Below are 12,500 nucleotides of genomic sequence, written 5' to 3'. Positions count from 1 at the left end.
CACGGTTATTCATTGCAATGAAGAAAAATTGCTATGATGATCAGCGACGGCTTGTCACCGTTGGCGAGCACGGGTTGAATGCAAGCTTCAAGCCGGCCGGACCACCCAACCATGCGCTATACATAGCGATTCTCATAATTTCAACAGGCTTACATATTACATCATAAACATACTATTTCACACGAACAATGGTGAAACTAAGATATGGGGATAATATTATACTTGCAATGAAATCGCATTGCGTTTTCATTATAATACTGCTGGGTCGAACACACAGTCACACCCTCGCGCTGTGATTGGCTAAGACTCCGCGTCACCCCCCACACAGACCCTCCTCCCAACACACTTCCTGACGTCCCGACACATAAACAACAGTGGATATAAACAGATACAAACACATAGAGGGAGACAAAGGGAGAGTGTATGTCTACAGGGCAGCAGCTCAGCATCAAAATATAGGGGAAGATAGAGGGAATAAGGCCACAAATATAGATAGATAAATATTTAGATTTTTGGCTGAAAACCTGCCTATATCACCTTTAAAACAATTCAAGAGACTATGACTAAAACTAAAATCTAAATGAGTCACTGTGCAAGTTACTTTGCTTTTATCATACTAGAACATTTTAAAACAATTCAGTTCAATCAAACACTTCAATGCAGCCAGATAACGTCAGTCAGTCTTTCTGCATGATTTTTTTTTTGAAGAATAGTGAAAATAGCCGATCTACAAGTGCAGTACTCAGTCACAACCTATGTTTGGTCTGTCGTGGAGTAGACCAAACAACTTGGTTGAGAGATCGCAGGTGTATTTATACTGTGGTGATTGCACCGGGGATTGGCCGGGTGATAATGAAAGGCAGGTGAGTTTGATAAGGAGGGAGGAGTGGTTGATAATGAGGGAGGAGTGGTTAAGGTCAAGCTGAAGGAGGTCTCTTCCTCCGAAACTGAACTGCGTTGTATAAATACAACTTCCCTAATCGAGAGAGAAGAGAGAAAGAAAATAGTTTCTGAACTTGGCGATTCGACACACACTTCTTACAGCAGTGTGTGTGTGTGTGTGTGTGTGTGTCTCCTGTCCAGTTTTAAGGATGCAGGTCTCTACCAGAGTCCAGGTTCAAAGTGCAAACCCTGCCCAGTGGTTCATCCCTCCCCTGTGTGTGGGACCGACGGACACAGTTACTCTACCAAGGTACGCGCACGCACGCACACACGCACAAACACACAGTTACAGATCCAATTTCCATTACTCATTATGAGACAGCTGCCTCCTGCCTTATCAATCTGTTGTTCGTCAACCTCTGTCCCTCTCTCTGTGTATCTCTCTCTATCTCTCTCTGTCCCCTCACTGTCTCTCTTTGTCTCTCTCTCACTCCCTCTATCTCCCTCTCCCCCTCTCTCTCTGTCTCTGTCTCTCTGTCTCTCTCTCTCTCTCTCTCTGTCTCTCTGTGTCTCAGTGTAAGTTGGACTACCAGGCGTGCATTAGTGGAAAGAAGATCGCCGTGAAGTGCTCTGGCATGTGTCCCTGCCCCGCTCAGCAAGAACACGGCAGCCCAGAGAAGAAGGGTATACACGCACACACACACACACACACACACACACACACACACACACACACACACACACACACACACACACACACACACACACACACACACACACACACACACACACACACACACACACACAGAGTAATCCGCGATGCTTGATCCGAGAGTCATTAAGCGGTTCTCATACTTCAAGGCCAGCTCAGTGGCCTTTGTGGTTTAGAGGGGGTCCACCCTGTAGATTGCGAGGTCGGGCTTCAATTCCCCGGCCGGGTCATTCATACCAAAGGAAGACTATAAAAACAGGATCCAGTGCCTGGAACTCAGCACCAAGGGGGTGGGGCTGGGGGGGGGGGGGGTAAGTCCCTGTGACATCATGGAACTCAGCACCAAGGGGGTGGGGCTGGGGGGGTTGTAAGTCCCTGTGACATCATGGAACTCAGCACCAAGGGGGTGGGGCTGGGGGGGGGGGTAAGTCCCTGTGACATCATGGAACTCAGCACCAAGGGGGTGGGGCTGGGGGGGTAAGTCCCTGTGACATCATGGAACTCAGCACCAAGGGGGTGGGGCTGGGGAGGGGGGGGGGTAAGTCCCTGTGACATCATGGAACTCAGCACCAAGGGGGTGGGGCTGGGGGGGGTAAGTCCCTGTGACATCATGCCACCTCACGCTGCAGAAATAGCAGAGATAGGGCTCCATTTTCGTCACCGCTAAAACCCTTATCCCTAAACTTCTTTGCCTTTTTTTTTACTATTTTGAAAAACATTTTTGAATAGTTCAACTAGCCAATCTATACCTACAGTCAGGTGACGATTCCATTCATATTGATACCTACAGTCAGGTGACGATTCCATTCATATTGATACCTACAGTCAGGTGACGATTCCATTCATATTGATACCTACAGTCAGGTGACGATTCCATTCATATCGATACCTACAGTAGGGTGACGATTCCATTCATATCTATACCTACAGTAGGGTGACGATTCCATTCATATCGATACCTACACTACAGTAGGGTGACGATTCCATTCATATCTATACCTACAGTAGGGTGACGATTCCATTCATATAGATACCTACAGTAGGGTGACGATTCCATTCATATCTATACCTACAGTAGGGTGACGATTCCATTCATATCTATACCTACAGTAGGGTGACGATTCCATTCATATCTATACCTACAGTAGGGTGACGATTCCATTCATATCTATACCTACAGTAGGGTGACGATTCCATTCATATCTATACCTACAGTAGGGTGACGATTCCATTCATATTGATACCTACAGTAGGGTGACGATTCCATTCATATAGATACCTACAGTAGGGTGTCGATTCCATTCATATCTATACCTACAGTCAGGTGACGATTCCATTCATATCTATACCTACAGTCAGGTGACGATTCCATTCATATCGATACCTACAGTAGGGTGACGATTCCATTCATATCTATACCTACAGTAGGGTGACGATTCCATTCATATAGATACCTACAGTAGGGTGACGATTCCATTCATATCTATACCTACAGTAGGGTGACGATTCCATTCATATAGATACCTACAGTAGGGTGACGATTCCATTCATATAGATACCTACAGTAGGGTGACGATTCCATTCATATAGATACCTACAGTAGGGTGACGATTCCATTCATATCTATACCTACAGTAGGGTGACGATTCCATTCATATCTATACCTACAGTAGGGTGTCGATTCCATTCATATAGATACCTACAGTAGGGTGACGATTCCATTCATATCTATACCTACAGTAGGGTGACGATTCCATTCATATAGATACCTACAGTAGGGTGACGATTCCATTCATATCTATACCTACAGTAGGGTGACGATTCCATTCATATCTATACCTACAGTAGGGTGACGATTCCATTCATATCTATACCTACAGTAGGGTGACGATTCCATTCATATCGATACCTACAGTAGGGTGACGATTCCATTCATATAGATACCTACAGTAGGGTGACGATTCCATTCATATCTATACCTACAGTAGGGTGACGATTCCATTCATATAGATACCTACAGTAGGGTGACGATTCCATTCATATCTATACCTACAGTAGGGTGACGATTCCATTCATATCTATACCTACAGTAGGGTGACGATTCCATTCATATCTATACCTACAGTAGGGTGACGATTCCATTCATATCTATACCTACAGTAGGGTGACGATTCCATTCATATCGATACCTACAGTAGGGTGACGATTCCATTCATATCGATACCTACAGTAGGGTGACGATTCCATTCATATAGATACCTACAGTAGGGTGACGATTCCATTCATATTGATACCTACAGTCAGGTGACGATTCCATTCATATAGATACCTACACTACAGTAGGGTGACGATTCCATTCATATCTATACCTACAGTAGGGTGACGATTCCATTCATATAGATACCTACAGTAGGGTGACGATTCCATTCATATCTATACCTACAGTAGGGTGACGATTCCATTCATATAGATACCTACAGTAGGGTGACGATTCCATTCATATCTATACCTACAGTAGGGTGACGATTCCATTCATATCTATACCTACAGTAGGGTGACGATTCCATTCATATCTATACCTACAGTAGGGTGACGATTCCATTCATATAGATACCTACAGTAGGGTGACGATTCCATTCATATAGATACCTACAGTAGGGTGACGATTCCATTCATATCTATACCTACAGTAGGGTGTCGATTCCATTCATATCTATACCTACAGTAGGGTGACGATTCCATTCATATAGATACCTACAGTAGGGTGACGATTCCATTCATATAGATACCTACAGTAGGGTGACGATTCCATTCATATCTATACCTACAGTAGGGTGACGATTCCATTCATATCTATACCTACAGTAGGGTGCCGATTCCATTCATATTGCGATTCTTAAATATATTGTGATTCAACGATTGTTGTGATTCAAATATACGATTCATTGCGAAGTTGCTTTGCTTTTATACTATGCTAGAACATTTGAAAACAATAATAAACAATGCAAACCATGTGGGTGTGTGTGTGTGTGTGTGTGTGTGTGTGTGTGTGTGTGTGTGTGTGTGTGTGTGTGTGTGTGTGTGTGTGTACTGCAGTGTGCACGGAGTCGGACCTGAAAGAGGTGGTGAGCACACTGAGAGACTGGTTCAGGGTTCTGCACGAGAACGGCAACCACAAGAGCAGCAAGATCCAGAAACCTGACAAGACCAGTAAGTCAACTGATATTACAATCATCCCACCTGTTGACAATTATTGTTGCTCCAGAAAACTTGGCTGGACAATTCTACAAATTCTACAGTTTCCTGAAAAACCCTATGTCAGTGGTTCTCAAACATTTTCATGTCAAGGACCCCCAAAAACATCTGAAAATATGTTGTTCCAGAAGTACCCTCCAGAAGCAAAGATTTGAGTTAAAAACGTTCGCTCTGAGCTGAGACACACAAAGCTCCTTAATGAAGAGGTTGCATCACTTAAAAAAAGAAAGGTTTTTCACCAGCCAGAGTATTGTCAGCATTCACCAGGTTAAGGTTGTTTTTCCCGACACATGGCAGCAGCTCAGCTCGACTCGACTTGCCTTTTCTCTTTTTCCACTGCAGATAGGATTCCCTCAAGGTAGTTCAAGGTCGCCTGCCATCCAATGCTAAAGTTAAAGCTAATGCCAACCTGCTCTCTGGAAATCTATACAGTCCAACCAAAACAGTTTGGGATAACATTTTAAATCTATACAGTCCAACCAAAACAGTTTGGGATAACATTTTAGGGGAGAAACAGTTGCTCGTCACGACTAGTTTGGTATGAAGTCGTTGTTTTGCACACCTACTTGAGAGGACAGGTTGTGTGTAGGAGTATAGACTGTGTTGTGTGTGTAGGAGTATAGACTGTGTTGTGTGTAGGAGTATAGACTGTGTTGTGTGTAGGAGTATAGACTGTGTTGTGTGTAGGAGTATAGACTGTGTTGTGTGTAGGAGTATAGACTGTGTTGTGTGTAGGAGTATAGACTGTGTTGTGTGTAGGAGTATAGACTGTGTTGTGTGTAGGAGTATAGACTGTGTTGTGTGTAGGAGTATAGACTGTGTTGTGTGTAGGAGTATAGACTGTGTTGTGTGTAGGAGTATAGACTGTGTTGTGTGTAGGAGTATAGACTGTGTTGTGTGTAGGAGTATAGACTGTGTTGTGTGTAGGAGTATAGACTGTGTTGTGTGTAGGAGTATAGACTGTGTTGTGTGTAGGAGTATAGACTGTGTTGTGTGTAGGAGTATAGACTGTGTTGTGTGTAGGAGTATAGACTGTGTTGTGTGTAGGAGTATAGACTGTGTTGTGTGTAGGAGTATAGACTGTGTTGTGTGTAGGAGTATAGACTGTGTTGTGTGTAGGAGTATAGACTGCCAGAGCAGAAGAAGACAACATAGAATCTGTCTCCACTTAAAGCAACTATTGAATGCAAAAGATACTGTACATGACTGTCTACTAGGTGACTCAGATACGTGATGAAGGTCTTTGCCACCAAAACTGCTGCACTGCATAGTTCCTGTAAGTGAAGACATTGAGCGGGTTCTTTTTCTGGGTACAGGCTTTAGTTTAGACATTAATAATTTCAGAAACGTTTAGTGTTTCTAGTAAGACTAAAATCTTAATTGCCCAGACTCTTCTTCAACAAAGATGGCGAAAGCAAACATTCTTTGTTCTGTACTTATTACATACAATAGTATGGTACAAAACACTGAAGTCCTTAAACCATGAGAAACCTAACCGCAAGCACGGGAGCAGCGCACGTCCGACCGTTGTTTCCACATGTCGGTCCCTTGGTGTGTCTAATCTGCGTGTGCAATCCCCTTTTCCTTTCCTCTTGCAATGACTAGTTTACAAGTTTGTTAAAAAGCGAAATGTAGGAAGCAAAAAAATAAGGGGACACATAAAAATGTGTTCGTGACCCACAAACCGAGTCCCGACCCACTGTTTGGGGAAACAGAGATCTAACCTCCCTGATGTGTTTGTCAGTGTTGATTTCGTCGACTAAGGCTTCATCCACACCTACATAAACGTAGCGTTTTCGTTTTCGTTTTTTTAAATCTCTCTGTCCATACGACAAGTTTTTTTTAAATCTCTCTGTCCATATGACCAATGGCAAGACCCATGCAAAACTCTGTTTACATTGTCCACACGGGAACACACAGGCGGAGTTTAAAAAAAATACACTGTGGCAGGAGTTTTCCAAAAGATGCGTTATATGGACCAAAAACGCGTTTGCGTGTGGGCGACCCCCCCAAAACGCATATAAAAACCTACGTTTATCCGTTTACCTAAAAAGGCCTAAAACTACGACGAAAAATGGTCGTCGACTAACTTCTTTTTAATAACGAAAACTAAATGGAAACTAAATTAAAACTATAAGCTATGATGACAAAAACTAAGACTAAATATATTGACAATTTCGTCAACAAACTAGACTAAAATTTTAGGATGGGACTAGTGGACAAGAGATCCAGTATAGGTCATTTTACACTTTTTTGAATGCTGAAAATAGCAGATCTACAAGCTCACAACTTGTCACAGCGCGACGCGTTGTGTGCTTGTAGATCAGCTATTTTCAGCAAGTGTAAAAACAGTCATTACGAATGGCATCAACGCCCTGCAAAATACATTTCAGTCGACAAAAACAACTGTAGATTTAGTCGACTAAAACTAGACTAAAACATTCCAGGTGACTAAAATGTGACTAAAACTAAATGCAAACTATTGAAAGAGACCATGATTAAAACTAAAAATCCAAACTTTGCTGACAAAAACAAACACTTGGTGTCTCGTTGAACCTTTCAGAGTTGGACGTCGTGGGAGTGTCGCCCGTCTGCAAGGACCCTGGGCTGGGCTGGATGTTCTCCCGGCTGGACACTAACTTTGACCTCCAGCTGGACCAGTCGGAGGTCAAGAGCCTGTACCTGGACCGGAACGAGCCGTGCTCCGACGCCTTCTTCAAGTCCTGCGACACGCACACCGACGAGGTCATCACCAGCTCCGAGTGGTGCACGTGTTTCCAGAGGCACACGGGTAAGCGCGCACGCACGCACGTACGTACGTACACACACAGGGACGCGGTTACACACCGGCATTCCGAAGCACTGGCTTTCCGACGCTGCTCATTCCTAACCCTAATCGCACCCGGAAGCCACGTAGTCGGAGTGGTGGTGCGTCGAAATGCCACTCTCTTCCCCGCACGCATCTTCCCCGCACGCATGCATGCATGCACGCACTTTACAATTGTATAAAACTCAATATAGTATAATAAAATAATACAATACAATTCATTGCAATAACATACAATAAGATTTTAACAAAGTCAGAAATGTAGTTTTCTTTTAAAATCTCTATTCATTATGGGCAAGTCAGCAAGAATTGCACTCCCAACCTTCTGTTCTGTTTCCCAGTCCATGACGTGGCTCCCCGGCCCCAGTTTGGTCTGTGTGTGTCAAAGTGTCTCTGAGCGACAGAACACACAGTTATGCTCCCCCGGGCACTGCCCCCGTAGCGCCAACCAACTGCTATGCAGAGGACAAAATGTAATGTCCTGTATTATGCAAATGTACATTGACCCCAGAATTTTTTATTATTGCCGAAGGCCTGGCCGAGACTACCCCCTGTCTGTCTGTCCACCCCCGGCCACCGTCCGTCCATGTGTGTGTGTGAGTGTGTGTGCGTGCTTTGGCACTGTTGGTCTAATCGACGTGAAACTGTCCACACACAGAATATCCGATAGTCCTTGAAAGCAATGATGCACTTCATGCACAGTTGTCAGTTACTTTACTTACAATTCTGTATTGGTCTTTAAAAATGCCACGCCACGCAACTATATAGATGCACCTTTTACCTTGTACTTTGAACCTCCATCACACATATTTTAAATATCCTCATGGTGGCGCTACAACAGCCCACTTCACCTTTTGGCCTATAACTCTTGAACCATAGGTTGTACAATCAACATTCCCTGGATTGCTTGGATCATTCATGGCACAATTTATAGACACCGTTTGTGCCAGATTACATTTACATCTCATACGGATTTTGCCAAAAACTCACAGAAATCGATCCGCATTATCTCTGGGGTCATGTGATCAAGATGTCAGATCCCATTCGACTGCCTTTCAAAGTTTGCGGACAATGGTAGGGTTACAGGCTTTAGTTCCGACACAATTATTGGTCTGGCAGGCATTAGACTGACAAACTATACCTCATAACCTAACCATAACCGCAAGCATGGGAGCAGCACATCTTCGACCGTTGCCCCGCGACTACAGATAAGCGGTTGAAGATGGATGGATGGATATTATGAGTCTTTATGGTTTGATTAATTATATAATCCTTGCCTGCAGCAATCGGTGGACATGAAAGATTGAGATGTCCAAACGGTTCTGTATGGTTCATGATGTGTTCTGTATGGTTCATGATGTGTTCTCTTTACTTTCAGACTCTCCATGTAAAACAGAGCTCTTCACCATCAACAAGAAGCAGGCGGGGAAGAAATTGCTTGGTGAGGCACGCACGCACGCACGCACGCACGCACGCACGCACGCATGAGAATCTCTCGTAGAAAGGTATAAAGGTCACCTGGGCCATTCACGAGAAACACGAGATTTGATTAAAAATGTGTGCGTGTGCGTGTGTGTGTGTGTGTGTGTGTGTGCGTGCGTGCGTAGGCCAGTACTTGCCGTCCTGTGATGAGGAAGGATACTACCGGTCCCACCAGTGCCACAGCAGCAGTGGTCAGTGTTGGTGTGTGGATCGCTATGGCAACGAGGTGGCCGGCTCACGCACCCACGGCGCTGCAGACTGCGGTAAGCAACGCCGCATTGAAAGCAGCTATACGAGCTTGTAGATCTGCTATTTTGTGAGAGAATGAATGTGTGTCAAATCTTTCAATATTATGTTCTTTCACAGCGAATGTTTTAACTCATATCTTCTGGGCCGGGGGGGTCCCTGGAACGACATATTTTCAGATGGGGGTCAGCGGCCTATTTCATATACGTTTTGGGGGTCCTTGACATGAAATAGTTTGAGAACCACTGATGTAGAAACATACGTTTTTCAGAAAACTGTCATCATTTAGAAGACTCAGGTCTTTATTGGGATAAATGCACCATCGTGTGAAATGTGTGAACATGTGTGAAATCTGCAAAAGAAATGCTTACCACAAGCTTTCTTCACAGTGTTCATAAAGGTGTTTACTATCACAGTTAAATGTGTTAAAAAAATATTTACACACCTCACATGCTCATATTGGCCTATTTAAAAAATGTCCTGCTGGGTACCTCCCACAAAGTTTCCCAAGGGAGTTGGCGTGGAACAAATTTATATGTGATAGTAGACGCCTTTATGAACACATCTTTGAAGAAAGCTAGTGGTAATCATTTTGGTTTTCTTTGCAGATTTGCAACAACTTTTGAAAATTTTCCCTAACTAATATTTGTCGCTTTAGTGTTTAACCACTTTAACCATCACTTTAAACTTTAGCTATTGAAAAATAGCAGATCAACAAGTCCATAGAGGTTGTAGATCTGCTATTTTTTGAAAAGGTGGGAAAATGTGGAGCAAATCTTTGAATATTCTTTCACAGCAAACGTTTCTAACTCATAACTTGCTTCTGGGGGGTCCCTGGAACAACATATTTTCAGATTGGGGTCGGCGGCCAAATACAGATAATTCTGGGGGTCGTTGACATGAAATAGGTTGAGAACCACTGATATAGAAACATAGGTTGACATGTTTTAGAACGGTGGTTCCAAAAGAGGGTCATTGAGGGAGTTCTAGGGGGTACCCAGCTAAATGATAGATTGGAAGCAAATGTACCCTTATGGGTCTGTAACTCTGGAAGGGTCCATTTGGTTCCATTTGTACACTCTCAGAGTTAAATTAACATTGATTTTACAATATAAATTGGGGTCTCAGAGATAGAAATGCCATTACATCGGGGTCCGTAGACTAATGCATGTCAAACTGGGGGTCCTTGAAATTAAACAGGTTGACAATCACTGCTAGAGCCGTTAAAATCTTCTCTTATGGGGCTCCCTGGCATGTCTTTTCAAATGGGGGTCCGTGGGCTAATTAGTGACAATTTGGGGGTCCTTGACATGAAAAGGTTTGGGAACCACTGATTTAGAAGACATTCTTTTGTAGAATTTGGTCCTCAGGTCTTTAATGGGATAAATGCTACCATTCTTACCATAGGTGTGGTCCTGGAATCGTCCGGAGATCTGGGCAGCGGAGACTCACTGTTCTCTGATGACGATGACGACCAGATGGAGGAGGAGGACGACGAGGATTCTTTTGTCCTGAACGACCAGGCCAGGCTGGACGACGACGACGACGAAGACCTAGGCGATGACGACGACGAATATTTGTCATAATTTGAAAAAAGAGAAAATACAAAAACAAAATAAGAAAGAAAGAAAGCAAGACTACTGTTTGTTTGGTTAAACTGCACGTTCCTTCCTATAGGTGACTCTCCAGGCAGATACTTTAATCATACTAACAGCCTATGGACTACGTTTTGTGTACCGTACGTTTGTTCATAAGTTAAAAAACTAAAACATCCCTGGTATAAATGTTAACGATGGCTCTTTGTACTCTAAAGATGCGATTGGTTAATGACACCCGTTCACTCGCCTATAGTGTCAACCGATCGATCCGACCAATACATGGACTTCATTTAAGTGTTGACTTGACAGCCAATCTGGTGCTTTGGATACGGTCACATGTGCAACGAAATCTCTCTCTATTGGACAGTCCACGTCTTCTATAGTGTGTCAGTGTTGTTGCAGCAGCGTTCTCATGCCTGAGTGTCCTGAACGCCTGAGGCATATTGTTAAAGAGATTTATCTTTCTTTGTTCTCTCGTCTACATCCATCCCCCCGCCTGTTATTCCTTATCTAATGTTCCTGTCTGTATAGGTGGGATGTTGTCGATGGCGTAGATAAGAGAATATTGCACTCTTCGAGTTTCTTTTGATCCCAATTTGCCAACAGTGTGTGTGAAAAACAAGATAAGATTTTTAGATGTTGCTTCATTAGAAGAATTTAAGGCGAACATGCAGCAAAGCGTGACTTTAAGTATAACAAGACATGGCTAGCTAGTTTTCACTGAGACACAAAACATCTCAAAAGGGCCCTTTTGCGTCAGGAAAAGCCAAATTAATATAAAAAAATATTGTGACGTTGAAGGAAAAAAAATCTATTTTTCTATAATTGCATCATTTCATAAATGCAAAAGATCAAACCGATTTGGTCATTTAGCATGTCCTCCATTGAGTGTTACAGTTTCACTGTAGATCCTAAATGTTAAACTATTGTGGAGCTCAAAATTATCATGGAATTTATAGAGCTCTTAATGTTCCCTTGCTGCGCATGTAAAGATGAAACTACAAACGGCTATAGCCACGATACTTTTAGTGTGACGTGTGAAATGATAAATGAAAGTACACAGTAGTACACACACTGGCCTCTTGTAATTGTTCTTCTGTGAACTCATCGTAGCTCAGAATATGACGTGGATTTAATGTGTAAAGATGAGTTGATTTGATAATTAGGTAAGATAAATAATACAACTCAGCGTTTATGTTCCACACATTTCAAACGGACAGACGTTGCACACTGACTGCAGACCTGCTGAGGGGTCAAGCTATAAGTATTTTGTATGGAGTATTTAAGGTGTGCCTTTTACGGGTGATGGACTGATAATTCAAGAAACACAGCATGCATACTGGACCTGACTTAAGCCTGTCATTACTCTTCATAAGAGCAGCGTTTATGTAAAAAAAGAACAATAATCTAGAACCCTTTTTGTTTTCGGTAAGCTCAGTGTGTAATTGTCATGGCTTGTGTTATATTTTGTTTCTGTTTATGACAGCGTTGTGGAGGC

The 12,500-nt window shown here is 43.1% G+C and overlaps 1 protein-coding gene across 1 annotated transcript in view; it reads left to right on the top strand.

The window, feature by feature from the left end:
* spock3 (SPARC (osteonectin), cwcv and kazal like domains proteoglycan 3) overlaps nt 1-12,500 on the top strand; it is a 31,175-nt gene that overhangs the window by 17,935 nt on the left and 740 nt on the right. The window contains exons 5-11 of the mRNA XM_080759803.1: nt 1,084-1,192; nt 1,458-1,566; nt 4,691-4,804; nt 7,413-7,640; nt 9,055-9,117; nt 9,284-9,421; nt 10,812-12,500. The exon at nt 10,812-12,500 is cut by the window's right edge and continues 740 nt beyond it. Coding sequence (XP_080615929.1) covers nt 1,084-1,192; nt 1,458-1,566; nt 4,691-4,804; nt 7,413-7,640; nt 9,055-9,117; nt 9,284-9,421; nt 10,812-10,990 — 940 coding nt within the window. The 3' untranslated portion in view covers nt 10,991-12,500. The remainder of the gene's footprint in view (nt 1-1,083; nt 1,193-1,457; nt 1,567-4,690; nt 4,805-7,412; nt 7,641-9,054; nt 9,118-9,283; nt 9,422-10,811) is intronic.

This window comes from Protomyctophum bolini (assembly GCF_963924005.1).
Source record: "Protomyctophum bolini genome assembly, chromosome: 3".
NCBI lineage: Eukaryota > Metazoa > Chordata > Actinopteri > Myctophiformes > Myctophidae > Protomyctophum > Protomyctophum bolini.
This window is presented reverse-complemented; position numbering and strand designations above follow the sequence as displayed.